This window comes from Pagrus pagrus (genome assembly GCF_965226575.1).
Source record: "Pagrus pagrus genome assembly, chromosome: 15".
In the NCBI taxonomy this organism is placed as follows: Eukaryota; Metazoa; Chordata; class Actinopteri; order Spariformes; family Sparidae; genus Pagrus; species Pagrus pagrus.
Window position 1 is genome coordinate 14,658,922 of NC_140199.1, and position 21,764 is coordinate 14,680,685.

The following is a 21,764-nucleotide window of genomic DNA, read 5'->3' on the forward strand; positions in this document are numbered from 1 at the left end:
ACAGATTTAGTGATTGTCATCCTGCATCATTAGCACATCATCATAGCCCACATGGGGAAATCAAATTCCACAGAGAGCTCACAAAGAAATGATTATTAGGACTATTAGTAATATTGGACTGCATATCAGCCGCATGTGCAGTAATGATTTGGGGCTCATTATTATGGGATCGCTGTCACACACTTTCTAATAGACTTAATGAACTGATCAAGTGCATGAAGTTGGATACAGCACAGCAGTGTTCACAGCTTTTGACCTGTTAGATATCGAAAATACCGCACTGATGTGCATAGGTGTTACTATGAAATGATTTCATATAAATCCATAGCTTGGCTACAGATGGTTATAAGATTGCTTCCTGGACAGTTCACAGTTCAGCAGATGGATTTATTAGTAACTAAGCTTTTGAAATCGTGCAAAAAACACATATAATTTTCCCAAAATCCTGTGGGTGATCTGCTTGCTTTCACACCACAAACAAACTACACCAGTCTGCTTGAGACCGAGAACACGTTTTCAAGTGTCTCGGTCTGGTTGTTTGATCCGCACCAGGGTCCAATTCAGTAGCGTAGCTAGACATTAATTAACGCCTGTGGGATATGAGATGTGCAAGAACCAAAGCAAAAAGTTATTTGATTATTAATTATCATCTATTTTATGATCTCATAAAAAACATTATATAGAACATTTTCTTACTGTCAGAGTTGTATCCTACATTGCATTGATAGCAGGGTACTGAATTGTTTACTGTGGTTTGGCAAAATGTGATTGTTTCAATAAATAAGGTGACCAAGGTTAGCTGCAACTTCTATTTCTTCATTCAATGCTGCAATAAAGTTTACAATAACAAAACAACACAACTGTTGTAGCAATGACAGACCTTGAGTTGTGGCAACTGCAATGGTCTAGTCACTCAACATCTGCTCATCCGTCTATCGCTGATAGATCCGTAATCTTAACAGGAAGCGGCATTGTGTATAGGGGTGGAGGTTGGAGAGGTCAGGTTAGAAGAGCCTGTAGTCTCCCAGGGTCATGGCTGGAGCGATTGTGTTTGGATTATGGCCTAAGAGCTCGGTCTGACATCTTTGCTGTAATGATCTGTCACTGACCAAATGAATAGCATAAAAGCTGATGTGCACCAAGGTGACCCCAACCACATTTGAAATTTCATTACAAGTGACATGAAGTCTCTTTCAGTCTATTTTTTCCAATGAATTAAAATAGTGTAAAAAATAATGAGAAACAATGTAAGATTTTTTTTTTACTTGCTGCCAACTCATTTTTCTTTTTTGTTGACTGTGCCAGCTTTAGATTAAGATGGCACAGGCACATCTGGGCAGACCAGTGGCTATGCGGCTGGTCCAATAGACATCTTTCACACCAACCCAAATGAACCTCGCTGACCATGAAAACGCACCAGGGTCAGTTTTAACCGAACCAAACAGGTGAGGTGTGAAAGCAACCTGGACGATTACTCACTACCCCATTACATGAGCCACTGTCATTGAAGTACAAAATATTGTCCCTTTACATACACACATTTTTCACAGCAATACTAACAGATTCACATGGAGGCATTAGAAGTTAATTATATAATCCTATATAGCAAAACATTTTATCAATTTTACAAACACCAGGTTTCAAACCCTACAACATTATTTGGGACCTAAGTTTTTTGGGCCTTATGAAATTTTTAAAAATCAAATTAAATCATGATTTCTTAAAAGCATTTGTAATTTTGTAACTGCAACATGGGATAGCAAAACAGTGAACAAAACGTAGACACACAATGGAGAAAATATGATTCTATTGAGGTCTTCTATCACTGCTTATATTGCTGCTTTAGCTGTTAATGATATAAACAAAACATAAAATTCAAATTTCAATTGTTTAATATGGTCATACAAGATGTAAAATCATATAATATTGCAAAATAAGACTAGACATGAATAAAACGTATTAAATCTGGTTTATGCAAATAATAATAAAGAATAAATCACAGTGCATAGACATAAGTTATGCAAAACAGACAAACATATTCTAGTTTACTGATATTGTGTTTGTACCTGTAAATGACCCAGTGTGGATCATCGTCAGACGCACACACCTCTCTTCCCACTGGAATAGGGACAGCAGGGCTGTTCAGCTGCACCCCCTCTGTCCGCAGCTTTTGGACTGTAGCCTAAGCAAGACAGGATACATTTCCTCAACCTCAAGAGATAATATTAAAGTTGACTTACTGTTTTGACAACTTCATAATAAAAGGATAAGAGAAGACTTCCTGCTATCGGATGACAGCTTCTCTAGAGCCGTTAAGGCTCAGCTGAAGCAGATCAAAGAAAAGGAAATGACTGTTGAGAATTTTACGCCAGTGGAGGACAACTCAAGTAAGACACAAGCAACCTGTCTTCATCATCAGACTGAGACACAGGTATCTTTTAAATTAATGAATTATTCTCAAAATATAATACCCATGTGTCGTGGAACAAAGGCAGAGATACAAGCAGCGAGGGTACAGTGTGAGTCAGTTTTTGGCAGGGTCATCTAGTTTCTGTGGATAGTTGTCTGCATTTTCTTCAAAGTGCTATCAAGTTAACATCTCTATGGACGTAATAAAAACTTGGAGCTGCAGGCTTGATGGGAAGTGGGATTACACAATAAGACAAGCTCATATGAGAAGCACAACAGACTCTGACTCCAACAAATCAACATCTACCTCGCGGGCTTGTTAAAAATCCCAGAATGCACGTTTACTACTGCAAGCAGTCTTTGTTCCTAATCTCGTATTTCAAAAGAAGAGCTGGAGCTAAACAAATCAAATACAATATTCCTATGATCTTAGAAAGCTCAAATAGTTTCTGAGAACATGAACACCTAAGTACAAAAACTTCTGCAGCCATAAAGATACTGAAACAAAAAGCTGAAATAGACCAGAGAATGTGAATGTACTCTTTCCACTGCTCTTGGTAAATTCTGTAGATGAGTTTCAACGAACAGACAGTTCAAAACAGTAATACCAGAGGCAGATGCTAGGAGAGGGGAACTTGAAAAGTTGTCTATTTCCACTTAAAACAATGTCACTTTGTTTGGTCTCACTGTAAATAGATACACTCTTCAGTTGTATTTCTAAAAAAATAGCTGCTCAACAAGTGTTTTCTCTCATATTACACAGCATTCGCTTTTTCTGCTGTCACAACATGTTTTGCCAAATAAACCAAGACCGTAAATTTTAGGATGGATAGATACCAAATGCAGTTTTTTTTTTGTGGATTACTATCAAAATAACATCAAAAGTGTGCATATGTGTGTATAAGGAGGCACTTAGTAAGCACTCACCTCAGCGCTGATGAAGCGGATTTCAGCTAAAAGGCGCAGCAAGTCCCTTACACAGGTTTGGCTTCCATTGCAACCGTGAAGACATTCTGCACAGCTCTCTTCCTCTGAGCATCGACACTCTGGATCAGATCGACAATATCTGTGATGTGAATTCTCTTAATGATGTCTCCTTCATTTTACAGTTTTATAACACCTACTACTATGACTACTTCTTGTCCATCTGCTTCTTTTCATTTGAGATACTTATAACCAAATTAAACTTCATGTAAATCAGATCCATAATTATAATGAATGTGATTTACACATGAACAATGAGCTGAGATTAGTCAGTGGTGGTATATCTAAGTCTGTAGTCTTTATATCATTCTAATTTTCTAATAGCCTCTCCCTCTGGAATTTCTCATTTATTTTACCAGCAGTCTACAGAGCATTCATCATCTTACTGTCAGTGTTGGAAACTTTCCATCTCCCATCATCGAAAAGCAAACAGAATCGACAAGCAGCTCGGCACACATCCCAAACTTCCTGTTTCCTGGCTGTCTTCACCAGTGTTGCCCACAACTTCACCCTGGAACAGCCAAGAAATAAAGACAGAGATGATTCCTTTCTGAAAAGGTGGAGGTCAGGTCAAGGGCACAGCAGCAAACTGCATACTGTATGATTTAAAGTTGTTTGTTTGCAGGGCCATGAATAACAAGTCTTTCCTTTGGGGAATCTTCAAGTCCTGATGGCTCTGCTCTCTCCTGACCATTATGCCTGCCGTTCCTGACGTGCCCATTTTATATCGTAATGATATTGCTGGAGTGGGGGAACTCAACTATGTGCTTTGAAAATGGAGATGTAATAGAAGGTTGCAGATTCCTATAGTCACACAAGTTTAACTGCAGAGAAGACCAATACATCACACATTTATTTATATCTAATGTTCAGTAACAGCAAGGAGTAATAAATTCAAAAAGGCATGAAAGGCTGATTATATGGCCAATATTCCAACTGGGTTACTGGAAGGCCTGTCAGCTCAAAAATAATTATGAAGAAAATTTTACACTAGCAAGAAGACAGGGAAAAAAAGAGAGAAAAAAATCTCTGACTTGTATTCACATACTGTATCTGTAGTCATAGATAATAAATGTAATAGTCCCAACACACACACCTCTCTGTGTTGTCTGTGTCATCTCCTTGTCGGGCTAGGTGTCCATCAACCTTCCCCACAGACGTAGAGTGATGCTGAGCCTTAGCAGAGAGCGAGGCCCCTGGTCCAGATCCAGGACTGCCTACGGGAACTAGACAATTGTTGGAGCACTGAATACATGAGTCAAACTTATTAATGCTGTTGGAAAAGCATTTTCTCTAAATAATAAATCAATACAATTTCCCGTCTAGTTTGCATAACAAAATGTCTAGTCATTCTGTTGCACAACTCCTTATGCCTGAATGATCGTCTAGAACTCAAAGAACGAGTAACAACTGTGCAATCATATGCACAGTAAGATTGTTATCCTTTTGAGGAAGTTACGTAATGATCCTTATTATGCCATTTCCATGTAAGCAAGAGGGAACACAACTAAGAGACACACAAGAGAAAATGGCCTATTTCTAACAATGCCAACTCTTTAAAACAGAGATGATACTGACTGCAATCTGATCCGACATGTACGACAAAAACGTAAAACTAAACAAAAAAACAAAACAGCAAAGAAGCACATTCCAGGCTTTTTCAGACCCTTCGGCAGCAACATGGCTATTCAAGCATTTGTTTCATTGAGCTGAAATATAAATAGAGGTCTGTGACTTTCACTGGAGTGTTTCAAAGAAGCAAAATGCTTCAGTGCCTGTGTGCTCAACCTTCGAAGTCAAATACAGACTCACACATTCTCTATTCATGCACAAACCTCTCATTGATAAACATCAGAGGTACAACACTAAATGGTAAAATGCGACATGCTGTAAATAATTAGTTCTTCGAGTCTCAAGAGTTACTTTCTGTGCAGGCTTTGAAGCTCAGACCACAATGCTTAAGTGTTGTCAACTAGAGCACGCTTGAGGATAATGGACAAAAACAAGAGGTGTCTCCAGGGACTGTAGCTTTTAACCCATGCCTGCAAAAGAAGCCCTTTGATTAGCTGTCAGAGGGGAGTTTTTCACTGGGTCATTAGGACTGCTGAATGTTCATTTGATGCTGTGGACCAAGGAGCCTGGAATGAGTCTGAGATCAAAGACTGTCCCTGAGCTCAGGCCCTTCTGCTCCATTATCCACTGCACACAGTCGATGTGTGAGCTGCACCTAATACAGGCTGACTCTCGGAGAATACACAACCTAGAGACAAAGGTTAAGGCTGCTACTGAAAGAGCTTCAGTCCTGATTCAAACATTCGGGACAAATTTACATAGAAGACAGAGCATACCTATTTTGCTCTGTGACTCTTATTCAATTTGCACTCACAATCTGCGTGCAATCAGTGCCTACTCTACTGAAAAAGTCGGTCCTTACACAATCAGTGCAGAGGACTGCCTTCCAGGTGCATCCTGCGAGTGAGGGAGAGCTCAGTCATATCAGCGGGATTGGTCTTTCATCAATGACCTAACAAGATCCCAAAACATTACCCGAGCCACAGTTCAACACTTGAGATAAATGTTTAATTGCTCAATAATTTATGATATCTCCTGATCCGTAGGCCCATTCGTATCATTAATGCAACAGGACTCATTAAATTATCTTCAAAGAAAATAAAACCCCCTCCGACAAAAACACGGTGTTCCGAAGCCACCACAATTAGTACAGAGAAAGCTACGAAAGTGAGAAGAGAGAGAGCTACGTACAGGGGTGAGCAGCAGGTTCATCAGACGCTCAGAACAGAGCAGATGGAGGATGGAGAAAACACAAACCATAAATGTCTCAAAGAAATAATATTACAAAGCCTATATTGATATAACTATAATGAGCACAAAACCACCAATCCCTACCGCCGTATTGTTTGATGCTATAAAATAGTTGCTTACTTATCATATTTTCTCACTCCGTTCTTAAATAATATACGCATTAATGGCCTTATTGTCTGCAGAATGTACCCCAGATTAGAGTTCTTTGGAGTACATGCTTCCAGGCCAGTAAACTGTCCTTTCACAAAAGTTTAATGAAATGTGTGATTCATACTGCAGATACAAGGGGAAAAAGTAAATCATAGTAATAAAGGACTTGCGTTTCAACCTACTAAATCCCTATGGGAGAAGATCTTGTAAATCAGATGCATTAGGAGAATACCATTTTGTCTGTAAAATTGTGAGAAGTGAGAAAAAAAAATCTGTACTTTCAGAGGTGTTGTCTGCATCCAGGACCATCTGGAAATCATCAGGGGCCAAAAGGAGTCCCGCAGTGACCAGGATGGGACGAATGTCTGTCTTATCTAGGGGCTTCATGTCCCTGATCTGAGATAGAGAGGGAAGGGTTGGATGTCAGACTGGATGTTTACTTGTAGTCATACAGTTTACTTACTGTACAGTCCTATGACTAGCTATGTTGTCCTCTGTGACTTTTAAGTATAACAAGAAACATCAAAACGCGCTGATTTTTTATCTCATGGCACACAAATTACAATTACTCTTGTCTCATCAAACCAGCACACAGCATGTTAACTGTTAGACTGATTTGCAACAACTAAGTTCTGGGGCTATAAGAGGCTCTCATCCTTCACTGTAGCCGTGTATGATTGCTGTTCATGCATAAAAATCTTGCCGTGTTCAGCTTCAAAGACTCGTTACGTTTTATAATGTTCGACTGTCTGACACAGATGGGCTGAAAACCTGCTGCATAAGCATGGCGGCTTTATCCTCTGTCCGGGAGGGCGTTTGGTAGAGGGTCCCTCTGATCTGCAGTAGGCGGAGAGCTGACGAAAGCCGTTCTCGTTGTGTCCCGTTATCGAGCAGCAGGGCTTTCTGGAGGTGAGTCAAAGAAGCCTCAAGGCGCCCCTCCTCCTCTTCAATCACCGCCAGCTCTGAGTGGACTTGACAGCGCATCTCCAGCAAAGTACTGTGAAAATAACACACCAATGTATCAATATAACTGACATACTACAAAGGAAGAAAAATCAATGCGTCTGACCAAATTTTTAAACAGGATATACTAATGATGCGTCTGTCATCTTGAAAAATACCTAAATGTTGGTCTGACAAAACTGTTTCATACCACAAATCATCATTTTTCTTGATCCAAATGTAAAATGCGTTTCAGGTTTATTTTAAGGTTAATAATTGTAAAAATGTAAATGTGCCGTCAGCCTCCATTACAACTAATGCTAATAAATTGTATTTTCATCATCATCGAGATTTGAACATATGCAAAAAAACACATTACAAAGACTGCCTAAAATGTTTTGAGAAAGTACACCTTTTTCCATGCACCATGCATTCACACTTCATTTGGCCAATCAGATAAAGCCCTAGCTAGCCATCAACTGCCCTCAGATTAATTGGTGTCAAGTTTGTGGCGACTTCAAGGTCGGTTAGCACGATGGCTGAGGAAGGACAGAAGAGCTAATATGATAATAAGTCATATTGTCATCGCAATACTGATCAGTGTTGTTGCCCATTAGAGATTTTCCTGATATAATGCAGCAATGTTGTAGTCAAGACCACCTAAACTGAGACAAAGTAATTACCAAGACCAGAGTGGTACAAAACCAAGACAAAACCAAGACTTTGAGGTGTTGAAACTGAGTCAAGACAATTCTTGTGCAAGCATCAGCATTTTGTGCAAGCATCAGGTTTTCTGGGTGACTCTTGATTAGGGGTCAACCAATACGGCTTTTCCAGGGCCGATACAGATACTTTAGAAATCAAGGAGATAAATAAAAAAACGATATTTTGGACAGATATTCATTCACAGTAAAAATGAAAATCTCTGTCAACATTTCGAATAACCAGTGATGAAATAGTCCTAAATACAATTTACTCAAGTACTGTCCTTATGTACAATTTTGACGTACTTTACTTGAGTATTTCCATTTTCCATTACTGTATACTTAAAATAAATAAGTTACTTATTTTAGAAATTCAGTTACTAGTTACTTTGCAGATTCAGATTATTCAGTATTTATAGGCTATTAATTGTATCGTGTTACCAATCAAATATTGTTGTAGGCGGGACATTGTGTGAGATATTTTTTGTGTTTTTTTATTTAGTTTATTTTATCTGCAATCTCACAGAAAAATCACTGACACCAATAATCAGAAAATGATGAATATAGGCCCCGATAATCTACCCTTAATCTTGTTAAATGTAGACTGCTTGAATGTTAAATAAGGCCACAACCTGTTTTTCTGTAAAACATTTCTGTGCTTAGCTAACAAGCTCAGCCAAAAATATGTGCAGCGAAGTCCAACTATAAAACAAACTGAGAAGCCCTAAGACATACACACATAATCATGTATCATGGTGAATTTAAAGGAGCTGGAAACCTTTGCATGTCTTCCAGTACTCGGGCCACACTGAGCAGAGGTGCCTTGATGTGTTTCCTGAGGTTGTGCTGCAAAAGGGGCAGACAGAAGCTCCACTGGGTAGCACACACTGCCTGCATGGCCTGAGGGTCCCCTTCCCTCACTGCAGTCTGCAGCCACTGATCCAGCTTGCCTATCTCCTTCAGCCGGGCCTGTGGGACAACAGCTACAGATTGAGAATCTCTCTGGTAGCAACGACAGCAGAACACTTCTGTCAATTGGCAAGCGTACTTGGAATGCATTCCATTGAATATGTGATGCCAAATTTAAATGTGACAGCTTTCATAGCAAAATATGGTACAAAATGGGATTACATGAACCTACTTCCCTCAAGATTTTTTACATGTAAAATAGGAAAAATATACTACAGTGAATATATGATAATTAAAATTCTCCACTGAAACTCCAGCTGACAAAGTGCATTTAGATGGGTTAGTGGTTACTTAAGGCACGGACACTACATGAAGGTGGATTTCTGGATTGAAACCCTTAAACAAAGAATAAGAAAAGAGAAAAAATATTATTGAACAGATAACCAAGCCTCTGTCAATGGGTCCAGTGCTTGCAAGAAAAACATGCAGCAGAAACACATGACTGATAATTCAGACATATGATTGAGTACCTCCACACTGGCTTTAGAGTAGTCATTCATCTTCGCCTCTCTCTTCAGAAGGTTGATTTCACAGTTGACACACTCCATCATTATGTGCTGGCCAGTAGTCTAAAAAGACAAAAACACATGTGATTTTAAGAGTCAGCAGTGCATTAAAGAGAGGATGACACGTATCCTTCATATATATGTTATCGTTTTACTTCAGTATGCGAGAATGAAGAGGGAACATTTCTGAAAAAACACCTTTTCTGTGAAACAAATTCTACGTTGCTGAAAGTAATCAAAAATGCAGCAACCTCTTAGGCTCTTGGGCTTGAGCTCACCTAATTAATCTCATCGTTGTCAAATGCCCGCTTAAGAGGGGATGTCAAATCCCATGCATAAATTTGCATGTGTCCCTGTAATATGGACAGTTACAGTACGGAGCCACGCTACTGCCTGAGGCTCAACAGAATATCGAACACTCACAGCCTCTCCCATCGACTTCAGCTCTTTCAAGCAGTCGACAGCAACTTTCTGATGCTTCACTTGCAAGGCCAGCAGAGCCAACTCCAGAAGCAAGGCAACTCTGCAAATCCCAGATAAAAAATAATTTATACAGTTCACAACACTTCAGTACAGTAATCTGAGCCATGTACTGCATGGAGCAACAATGGTAAGAGTAGGAGATTTGTTTAGGTCACTTTAGGTCACACACCTGTCAGCTGGTTGGGCGGGTGCTGGGCTCTGAAGAGGGCTGGAGTTGACAGGTGTAGTGGATACTTCAGCACAGTCCACCAGGAGATGGAAAATATACTCTAGCTTCTCTTTTGCTGACTCATCCTCCTTCATTTCTTCCAACCTGCTACAAACCACATTAGAACCTTCCTGCCTATATTCATACATATACACTTATGCATTCAAGAGTATGCATGCATCTGCAATTTCATTCCTTCCCTGATGTACTCACACTAACAGTGCATAAACCTTAGGCAAAATAACCTATATGATGCCAATGATGGCTGGGTCAGACTGCGTCATGCTGAGCGTTTATAGCTGAGCTCAAGAACCATAAGGAGCTGTGACATGTTGAGTACAGCCTGCAGGAAGCGGGTGGGGGCTAGGACTGGGATTGTACCATGCCACACCAGAAGCTATGGTACTATACTATTCATGTACACAGGAAGAGAGATAAAACCGCCCGCTATAGGATGCTTCAGGCTAAGCTGAGGGCCAGTGGGTCAGTGTTTGAAGAGCTTCCAAGTTAGCTGAAGGTGTTAAAGCTTCAGGATCAAAAACACATCAATATCCCCCTGTAAGCTCTACAGCTTAAGAAAACATGCCATCTAAGACAAATACACATTGCGGGTTACAAATACAGAATGCATAAATCAGACCTCGATATGACCGTTAATAAGGTCATAAATTACAAAGTTTATGACTGAACTTGCCTCTATCGTTAGCAAGAGGCATTCTAAAAAAGGAAACATGCAATCAATCAATAACACATATTCTTTCAAACACAATGTTTCTTCCACAGTTGTTAAAGAGCAAACAATATTAAAGCAGATCAAACGCTTCTCTCCTTTGACAATGACTGCTACTGTAAAACTTGTTTATCTTAGCTGCAGATAGATGGAATAGGCTTTCATCATGACACCATGACAGCACAAAAACAATGCTTTTTGCAAAACAAATCCTCCAGCAATATCATAGCAGAAATAAAGTTTTACTTAAATATAGGACAGAAACTTTCCTTACTTTTTCAGTTCCTGTATTCTGTAAATGATTGCTAAGGTAGAGCACTGCCTGCTCATTTCAATGAGTACATCGCCCTCATTCAGCTTGTGATGTACCTAGAAGAGAAGAGTACAGGTGTTACACTCAAAAAAAATAATGTATGCAAAATATTTATGCAGTTTTAATTTCATGTATGTTTTGCAACTTATTCTATCACTTAAGTTCAATGTAAAGGGTCACATTTAATTCAGAGTTTTTCTATCATGTTGAGTCCATCTGTATAAATTAATTGTTGTATGTAGATATGTGCTTTATTGTAGGAGGCAGAATTATCCATTTGAAATGCATTACTTTTAAATATAAACACATGAAAAACACATTATGTTTATCAAGAAGTCCCCCTAGACTTTATATGTAAAAATCAAATAAACACATATGGTTTATTTGTAAATCTGCATTAATTCAATTTAATCAGAGTAAGTGTTTTTAATTTATTCACATTGAATCAACATGATAGAAAAACCTTGCATTAGATATGACAATTTACATTGAACTTATGTAATAAAATTATGAATGGAAAATGAACATCTAATTAAAATACTTAAAATCACTATTTAAGGGAAAACATTTTTTTGACTGTACACTATATATACAATTAAATTAAACAGAATTAACTGAATGAAAAGTAGTTCATAGATACAGTACAGGACAGGGGTAAGTTTAATAAAAAAGGGTCAGGTAAGGAATTGCTTAACCTAGGATCACAGTTAATGTAAAGACAGAGTTAGGATCCCAGTTACATAATCTATGAAACCATCAAAGAGACAGTTTGTTAAACACTGACATTTAGTCAACAACCAGGTGACTATACCAGGTATTATCTTTGAACTACTTAAATAGAACATTACCCATAATACCGAAGCATAAATATTGTCCTATTTAAACCATTTGTTGATTAAGTTTACAAATATATTTGTAATTATTTATTGTATTGATATTGTATCTGATGTATTGTATCAGATATAATGAGAGATTTGCCAATTCTCCTATGTTTGAGGCTAAAAAACACTCCAAACATGTATTACTTGTGTTAAAAATGAATGTCACAAGGGTTAAAACAAGGCTGTTTTTCTTATTTAATGAATAATTGACATTTTTGATTACATGGTTTTCACTGGACACGTGAGCCCCCAAGTAACAAAGAAATATTGTTTACCAGTAAAGTAAAGAGTTTTGGATAAAGATGTGGCGTATGTGACTTGATGAATTGTTCTGCAGTTCTGGCAAAACTTGCAGCTTCCTCAATTTTCTCAGAGTCCACCAGACATTTGATCAGGTGCCTGGATGGAAACAGAGAGCAAATGACACCGTCAATATGTCTGTTTGGAAGGGGTTACTGGGATATTTCCACAACATATGGACATTAGCCACGATGTGAGTTTTACTACAGCAATCTCCACAGCACTACACCAAGGTCCCAAATTGTAAGTGTATGTACACCTAGCAAGTGTACATCCAATGTAACACAATCAAATAAAATAGCCCTTACTTTATGAAGCTTGTAATGTTCTATTGTGGCTGACACTGTAGTGTTGCAGAATCACACTGTATACTACTAAACGGTGTTTGGCATAATTTGTTTGTCGCTGTGGTGGTCAGTGTGAACACAACATTTCAAAGACGGGCAGTGCATTTTGATAGCCACACAGTGAGTTTTGAACAGAAGCCATGTATGTTTGCCAATCCTATCTTATATGGATAAAACTAAGCTATGGATTTCAGACATTACCAAATCCTATTAATACCCTGGCATTTACATTACACTCTACATGAATGGTACATTATGTCCTCTGAACAAAGATAGCTAACATCTGTGCCTGTGGTGTCAGGAGAGAACATGATAAAACAGCTGACATTAGAACTGATACTCCATTACATAGAGGAGAATAATGCAACTTATTAACTAGGGAGCGGGGAATCTGTGGACAAAAGTTAATTAGCTCTGTGCATCATCCCCATGACTCCAGCATGAGACTGGACATAATCAGGATTGGACTTATTCATGAAAGACAACTAAGAGAGCATTGCGGGGTCACTTGCATCATAAGTTCAGCCCTCCAGCTGTGGTCCTGGTCTGCCACCTCCTCCAGACTCTGGATCACCTGCCTGAGGGAGGGGACCACGTGGAGGCACCGCCCTGGTTGCAGGAGAGGACGCGCTGTCTGGAAGTACAGCACCGAAGCATTGAAGACTATGAAGTAGTATCTGAAAGAAACAAATGACATGCAAAAGGAGAAAACAGAACGCTGAATTATCTATGATGCACAAGCAAGCCATTTCATCTCCTTGTACAACTTAATTCAGACCAAGTGTCAACACGGTATGGAGAAGTCCTATGCAAATGTGTGTGGACTAACCATCGCCCAATGAGCCTCAAGAGAGCACCCCGCAGGAGCCTTTCCATGTGGAATAAGTGAAATTTATGAATTCAAGGCGCTGCTTTAGAGAAAAGCGTTTGAACAAACTGTTTGAGCGCTGCTAATTTATTCACCAGAGAGTATGTTGTGCATTAGTCTGGGTTGGATGTATTAGATATGTATTCCCTTTGGTTTTGATTGGGATTGCTCATTCAGCTCTTTTATTGACAAGTTATGAGTTCATTTGCAGACAGAATCAGTGCTTATTTCTTGCAAAGTCTAAGCCGCTATCTCCAAATACATCTTTCAGAGCAAGGAACAAGGGAACTTTCACAGTTTCCATTAAAACATCTATATTTATCATCCTTTTTAACCTGCTCACAGATACTTCCAGTCAGCTGTTACATTTAGAAGAATACATGCTGCATATCATCTGCTTGTGAATAAGGGTTCAGGGTGAAGCATGAATGATCATGTTATATTTCAACAATGTTCTTTGCAATTCAAACCTTCATCTCCCAGAATAATTTCTGTGCTGCGAACTGAACTCTCATAACCCATCAGAGCTAAAAAGCATTCCCTGTTGTGAATATCTCACTTTTATTACATGTTTTAACAGCTGCACCATAGCACTATAGTGGCAATTTCTGAGCAATATCAGAGATGATAAATAGTACACGACATAAAAATTGTTCAACTCTCTTGATAGAGAAGAAAGCCAAGCACACTTCAGAGAGGTTACATACCTTGGTTCACGTTTTGAGATTTCAATTGCTTTCAGAAAATACAGCACAGCTTCTTCAAAGTCTTCCTAAAAATAGAAAAGAATGCAAAAAGTGGAAGTAAGAACTTGTCAGATCATACAAACATACAAAGATCAGACAAACAAACCATTCAATAAAGACAACAGTTGGAGAAAACACCGAGAAAAAACTTTAAACTGCACTTGACTGTGAAGAAACAAAGGGCAACATGCCTTAAAGAATCACACCGTACAGTATAGTTCTACAGTAGCTGAGTGTGTGTTTGTACCTCACTGGCACAGACACACAGATATACACACAACCCCCTGAGGAGATGTGTCTAATTTACTGTCCTCACCACAGTGCCTGTGGCCGGCGGAGACTTCAGCTGGCCCTGGCAGAGGTAGGCTCGACACAAAAATTGATTAGCCGGCGGATTCCCTTCAAAGTACATCTTTAGACACGCTGCGCTTATCTCCAAACAACCCAGCTGAAAACACAGAGAAATAGACACACAAAGGGCAAACAAAATAAAGATTTAAAGTGTATCTGCAGTATTATTGTGCAAACAGCTTTTTCCTACATGTGATAAATTATCGAAACTATTCAGAAATGGCTTCCTGTATATGCGATTATTTATTTTTCACATGACAAACAATCATCTTAATTGCAGGCTGTTGCCCTTGAGACTGTCTGTCCTGTGTTATCCAGTATATGGTCGCCTGTTAATTGCCAGATAAATTCGCACAGGAAGAAATGGTAGTACTGTCAGGAGAGATAATTCTGTGACAGAAGTTTCAACTGTACACTGTAAGCTTTTAATTGTGTTATGATTAAGTATTTATTTTTTCCCATGCTGGAAGATCATAAAATGAAGCTTGGCAGTAATGAACACTGGATCAGTGCATTAGAAAATGTCTTTACGCTACAGGAATATTCATGCTTGTCTAGAAAACGGAAGAATATTGTGATGTAGTTCTGCTGAGGAGTCACTTAAGCCTGAGACTTCAAGGCAAGCTGCACTTTAACTGGGAAAACTTGCTGTATGACATAAAAAAGACAGAGCAAATCACATAATGGAATATCACTGTGTTTCATTATTCAAATATGTTTCCCTTGCCCTGGGACAATTCACTTTACATTAGTGAATACTCTTTCCCTTATATTTCTTATCCCCTACTGGGAAAATAGTTAGATTTAGCAAACTAAAGTAACGGTATGAAAACAGTGGCATAATGAAATATGTGATGAGACTCTTCTAGCAGAGAGGGACTGCAGAGGGTTCTATTTCCATGATTTTATATAGCAGTACCTGTACACACTGCCACAAAAAACTCAAAAAAGGTTCTTCTTTATTTAGTCAAACCAATTGAATCTTCTCTACATGCTAATAACGTCAGTGATAATTCAAGATCTTTCACAAAAGAAGATGCTTACATATCATTACAGTAGCAGCCGTTTACTAATATAAATATGCTCTACATTTTCCCACAGTCAAATGCAAATATTTCATTCTTTGAGGCTGCTTGAAGCATCATGTCTTATGCGACATCTCAGCAGTCGTGAACTCCTCACAACATGAAACCCTCCTCACAGCGCTTGGAAGGCAAGGTTGCAGGCACATTCAGAGCATGTGTTTTCTCACATCAATCTTTCATACAGTGAGTTTCAGCATAAGAATCTAATGCTGACTGTTAGCAAATACACTGACCGTCATCAGTGTGGGTTTACACACGATTCTGTATGCATGTGGTGACAGTATTTATAAGTGTAATTTATATTGCATGATATGTAGAAATTGAATTCCTCTCTCTCTTTAACCTTTAGCATTCAATCTTTAATCTAGTGGGAACTAGTTGGCTGTTTTCTTTAACAGACCAGAGAAAATCTTCCGCTCTCCATAAAAGCTGTGTGTGCATTTTATGCTTCTAGACTACTACTGTGATTATTTTATCTGGGATAATAGGATTCACATTAGTTCCCAGGAAATTGCTATAGCAGAAAATACAGTATGTCCTCTAGCATCCGTCCTCAGCAGGCACACACTCGACTGATTCAGAGCCTTTTATCCAGGGGCTACGACTCATTATCTCTTATGTCTGAAGTCTTTGCTTTGGACCTGCTGACCAAATCTACAGCGATGTATCCATGCCTCAGTCTCACCTGTAGAGCTCCTTCTGCGCAGACGACGTACAACTCTGGGGCAATGCGTGGAGTGCGTCCGCCTGTTCCAGCTGCTGTCTTGTCCTTGATTAAGCGGTAGGCTGACTGCAGAGCTTCACGGTCTACACATTACATTAAACACAGTTAGTCATATTTTAACGTCGTTACAAGTGTAATTGTTCCTCAATTGATGCATTACAAACCTCGTTGCTCATTTGCCTTGGTTAGATACTGACGAATATCCAGGTCCATGTCGGGTGAAAGTTAACTAGCGTTTTCTAATACGTTTAAGCCAGCGCTGTTTAAGCTAATAAGTTGTTCGCTAATGTTAGCTAGCTACATTAAAACTTCAGCCAGTTTTAACTCTAGTGTAGCACTACCCAAGCAAAACTATCATTACAGGTGTGTGAAACTAGCTAGTTAATAAATATGCGATATTGTTAAACTTGTGTTAACGCAAATATGCCACTTATTAGTTACTTTAATGATAAACTAGCCCCGTATCAACGGAAATGCTAACGTCAACTTCACTATCCCACCACCTGTGTTTGATGTCAGGGTGCGTTACTAGGCAACCGGAGACTGGGCTTGAACTACGGTAAGCAAAAGGGACCAAGGGGCTTGAGAGTTGCTTTTGGTTCAGTTTTGCTCTGGCCAAGACAATGAACAGAAACATATTTCTGTAGGCTAATTATTGGCCATCTAAAATTCTCTACACTGACTACAAGCTAGAGTTGAACAAAATTCCCAAAAATCAAATCAAATTGGCTTTACTGGCATAAGTATTGATGTTGCAGGCACATTTCATAATACATTTTCATGAGAAAAAAACAGCCTATGAGTAAAAGAAAAAAAAAAAAATGTAAGACTACACACGACAAAAAATGAAAGAATCCTTTTCTCTCCCTTTCTCACCCACTCTCTCCTTCTCTCTGCCTTCTCTCTACTCAAACACACACACAGACACACAGATGTGGGTACAAAAAAAAAAGCACCTCTTCATGCTTGCGGTCCCAACGCTTCCTCACTTCAAAGTGCATCATTAGAAATCAGGCCACTCAGTGTGCAAATATAATTTACTTGGTCAAACCACATGGCGCTACTGATGTGACAGGGGGACAAAAAAGCGAGGCAAGGCAAACTGCTGTGGCTCTCCCTATAATGGAGTTCCTAGTTTGAGGTTTAATTGACAGAATCATGTATACCTGCCAGTATTTCAAAGCAGCATAAATACAGAAGGCTAGCACTTCAGTGGCCCTAAAGCAAATTTGTTAAGCGGTTCATCGTGGGATCTGTCTAAATATACACACAAAGAGAATATTCACCCTTTGGAATGGCTTTAAATGTGAAATATATAATTATTTTCTGGAAGAGATTTTTCCTCTGTCACTTGACCTACTTAATGGTTTGAGTGGTGCTTTTTTCTGTCACTGCAACAACAGTGCTTTTGCTGATAAATGTGAGTTAATGTGAATTTTACTATATACTCACTGTTGAGTTGCAGAGAAAAACACCTATGTGCATGCTTCACTTTACATTTCAGAGAGGTGATCAACAAATCATTATGAGTGGGCCTTATAACAGATATATTTTTAATCATGTCTCATAAGTGTGAAGTAAGAGTCCAAATATCAGTGAGACAAACGTGGGCATTTTCTTGTAACACCTAAGTGTTTAATGCTCTGTGTTAGTGATGTAATCCCAATCACTTTATGTTAGTGATATAATCAATGTGTTGTGGAAGAGGGTGAGACTGGCTTCACAAAGCCAGTAGCCAGGCAATCTAGCCAACACAGATGCTGCTATATGATGATGAATAGGCTTTTATAATGCTAAATGTGTTTGTTCAGGCTGGTGACAACAATGCACTTGCCAGCTGTGTAGCTTGCAAGAATCTTTACCGCAGTGTAATCGTATAAAATTGAATTTCCACAATATATCATATGGCTATAATCACATATAATCCTGGCATTATCTGGATATGAGTAACATGAAAGATACAAATCGAGATTCCAGGACCAAGGCTTGTAATGCCAAAACAAAGCCTTATTGAAAGCAGGAATGTTTATCAAAATGTTCTTTTTCAAATGGAAGTAACAACAGTTATGAGACGGAGTGTGTACCAATATCCTGTGGAAAACAACCAGGGCATCTTCACTCTGTCCACAATATCTGACTTCACTGTCAGTGGAATAGCTCCAGGAATGGCTCATATTCACAAAGAAAGACTTAACTGTCGCGGATTACATTAATAACAAGCCTGGACTCTTTTCAGAATTTAATTTAAGGCACTGAAAAATGAGTTGAAGTTCAATCCAATGAAAAAAAGCTAAGCTCCAGATAGTCCTCAATAGCATAATTTTACTTCCATTTAGCTTCAGTGTACACAGAATCATAAATACTTTTTTGCTGAGATGCGGCGTGTTTGGGTCATGCTCTCTTATAAAATGAGAAAAGGAAATTGAAATGCCATTAGGAGATAATCCATGAGCTGTGTCTGTGAGTTATCTTTGGACCAGTGCACAGGCGCTAGCCACATTTAATGAGGATATAACAACATGTCACAATCTTGTCAGCAGCACTGACGCACAAAAAGGTGGAGAACAAAGATAAACAATGTCCCACCAGTAGTGAAATTACATTAATCACCCCCAGCCGTGTTCCTGAGATGAATAGAAACAAAAACCCACAAGGCTGTTTCTCCCTTGCTTCACACCAGGAAGCACATTGTAAACATGTGTTCAGACAAACAGGATGAGTCGGAGCAGATTTGTTAGCTAGTTTTAATTTACTTCTAGGTCCTCAGAAGTTATAATGAGACTGATGTCTAAAAAGAAGAATTAAAAGGAGCATGCTGATAACAGAAAATCAAGGTTTACAGCAGCTAGCTGGTATCTCACACTGTGAGTAATGTGTTGAATTCCATAAGCAAAACTAATCCCCCCAGTGTTTTGATCAAATAGAAACTTTTAAAGAGCTACAAGCTGTGAAATGATGACATATTGCACTGCCATTAATCAAAATCTACAGCCACCGAGAGTGGGTGTGTTTTTGATAACAAGCATTTACATATTAAACCTTCCGTAGAAGTATTTGTTTGCGTGAAGCTCCGCACACGCAGAGTTCACCTCTCATTCATAATGAATCAAAGCCATTGTGTGCAGTAAACTCTTTTGCATTCTCTGGCCCCCTGATGGGATAAATTTCAACATCTCTATCCCAACAAGCATATCCTTAAGATATTAAATCAGCGGGATCAAATAAATTATTGATCAACTCTCAAATTGTTATCAATTATTGAGCATTTTGCACATGTGAAGCTCACATACACAAGAATGGCAGCAGCCAAACAGAGGTTACATCAGCATGGAAGTGTTTTTTTTGCTACACACAAGCAAGTCCATTTACTATTCTTTACTATTCAGATACACATAGAAGTTCTGATTGTGTTGCCTTTGGCCAAAACACTTCTTCAATCTTTATCTGCATGCTTACAAAACCCTGCCAGTCTTTGATGGAAGAATGTACTGCAAGAGTGAGCAATACATAGAAATAGCCTTTCATTGAAAGAAAGTTTATTTTAAAAAAGTTTTTTAAATGTTCTTAGACAGGCTCAGTGAAATTATCTGTATTCAATGCAAAGGTTTATGCTGATCTGAATTAAAATATGTTCCCTAATCAGTTTCATTGCTCAGTTGCACATCAGCTGATTCCATAAAAGTTGGAACACTTTGTAAAAGTAGTAAAATTAGATGTAATAATTTGTGAATCCTTTTTGACATACAGTATATCAATTGAAAACAGTACAAAGACAATAGTATATGAAATGTTTTACCTCATAAACTTGATTGATTTTTGTAGACATCTGCTTATTGTGAATTTGATGGCAGCAAAGAGTTTCAAAAAGTTAGGAAAGGTGCAACAAAAGACTGGGAAAGTTGTTGAATGCTCCAAAAACACCTGTTTGGAACATTCCACAGGTAGACAGGTATAGTAGTAGTATCATGACTCACGAAAGGATGGGGTAAGGTTCACCACATGAGTGTAGGATATTATGGCACTTTGTAAAACTGCTCTGTTAACACAGTTCATTTGCAAATTATTGCGAAAACAAAAAGAAAAAAGTTGGTTTATGTAATCTTTTGGGCCTTGCCAGCTCTCTCTTTTTCTTCTCATTTTATTGCAGTTTCCTAGCATAGCAAAGGAAATTCAGTCCGACATTAAAATGTTCTTAGTTTGGATCAGCACATTTCTCAGGTCTTGTGGCTGGCTGTGGTGCATTTTTGATGTTGCATACCAAAAAAATGACTCATGTAATTTTCAGGAAAGTGGGTTTAAATTATGCAACAGGCCACAAAGCAACAATTAAATTCAATGTTTCATTTTGTTGTTTAAATAAGTAATTGTGACTTTTTTGGTTCACAATAATTTTATTTTTAATATTTTTTAGTTTTATCACCGCTTATTATTGCTGGCCTCCATAGACCAAAGCAGGTGGGCCCAGCCTACCAGAGCCTAGCTTTCCCATTTTGCCCCTTTATGGGTGGTCCTGCATCTTATAAGCTGATTGGAATGTCATTCATTTTAACAGGTATTTGGTCAGGTGTTTCATGACAGTCCATCCAATAGTTGGTGAGACATTTCACTTAAAACCACAAATGTGAACCTAATGCTGAAACTAGAGGAAAGGAAAATTTCATTGCAATCCATCCAGTAGCTGTGAAGAAAATTTTTCTAAAAGCTTAAAATTTCAACCTGCTGGTGGCGCTGGAGGTAAAGTCACTAGGCATCAACCTAAAAGAAAGAAATAAAGAAATAACAATCATGATATAAGGCATGTAAATCACAGTAGAAGCAGGACAAAGACATGGGCAGCAATAATAGCAGAACATTACAAACAGCACAACATACAAGTTGGATGTTGAAAGACATTTGCCAAATAATGAAGACATCAAAACTAACTCTGACACATTTGATGACTTATTAGCCATAACATCGGTTGCTGGGATATTCTAACTTCAAAATGTACGACTGACCACGATTGAATCACTTCCTAAAGCGATGCCCCAAGCATGGCTAAAAACATAACCCCAACCCTAACCCACAAGCCTACACACTAAATATATGCACATACAAAGAGAGTTTAACTACAAGACCTGTTTTCTGCACAAGCGAGTTTCTGCAGATAATCAACAGGACCACCCACATTTAAGATACAACTCAATCAGCATAGAATTTTAAACAGACGTAGGTGTTAGTGATTTAAAACGCATGCATTCA

General features: G+C 38.6%; 1 protein-coding gene across 4 annotated transcripts in view; it reads right to left on the reverse strand.

Annotated features, from left to right (window-relative positions):
* Window positions 1–17,031, reverse strand: part of cfap46 (cilia and flagella associated protein 46) — a 60,776-nt gene extending 43,745 nt beyond the window's left edge. For 3 of the 4 annotated variants that reach the window (XM_084376003.1, XM_084376001.1, XM_084376004.1), the window contains exons 1-17: window positions 16,688–17,031; window positions 16,485–16,606; window positions 14,680–14,811; window positions 14,325–14,389; window positions 13,262–13,426; window positions 12,378–12,501; window positions 11,183–11,277; window positions 10,140–10,286; window positions 9,911–10,010; window positions 9,452–9,550; window positions 8,791–8,981; window positions 7,138–7,363; window positions 6,645–6,762; window positions 4,490–4,619; window positions 3,780–3,904; window positions 3,337–3,455; window positions 2,067–2,182 (exon numbers count right to left, since the gene is read on the reverse strand). In XM_084376003.1, coding sequence (XP_084232129.1) covers window positions 2,067–2,182; window positions 3,337–3,455; window positions 3,780–3,904; window positions 4,490–4,619; window positions 6,645–6,762; window positions 7,138–7,363; window positions 8,791–8,981; window positions 9,452–9,550; window positions 9,911–10,010; window positions 10,140–10,286; window positions 11,183–11,277; window positions 12,378–12,501; window positions 13,262–13,426; window positions 14,325–14,389; window positions 14,680–14,811; window positions 16,485–16,606; window positions 16,688–16,736 — 2,123 coding nt within the window. In that variant the 5' untranslated portion in view covers window positions 16,737–17,031. The remainder of the gene's footprint in view (window positions 1–2,066; window positions 2,183–3,336; window positions 3,456–3,779; window positions 3,905–4,489; window positions 4,620–6,644; window positions 6,763–7,137; window positions 7,364–8,790; window positions 8,982–9,451; window positions 9,551–9,910; window positions 10,011–10,139; window positions 10,287–11,182; window positions 11,278–12,377; window positions 12,502–13,261; window positions 13,427–14,324; window positions 14,390–14,679; window positions 14,812–16,484; window positions 16,607–16,687) is intronic. The other variant, XM_084376002.1, reaches the window with a different exon arrangement.
* Window positions 17,032–21,764: the final 4,733 nt, after the last annotated feature.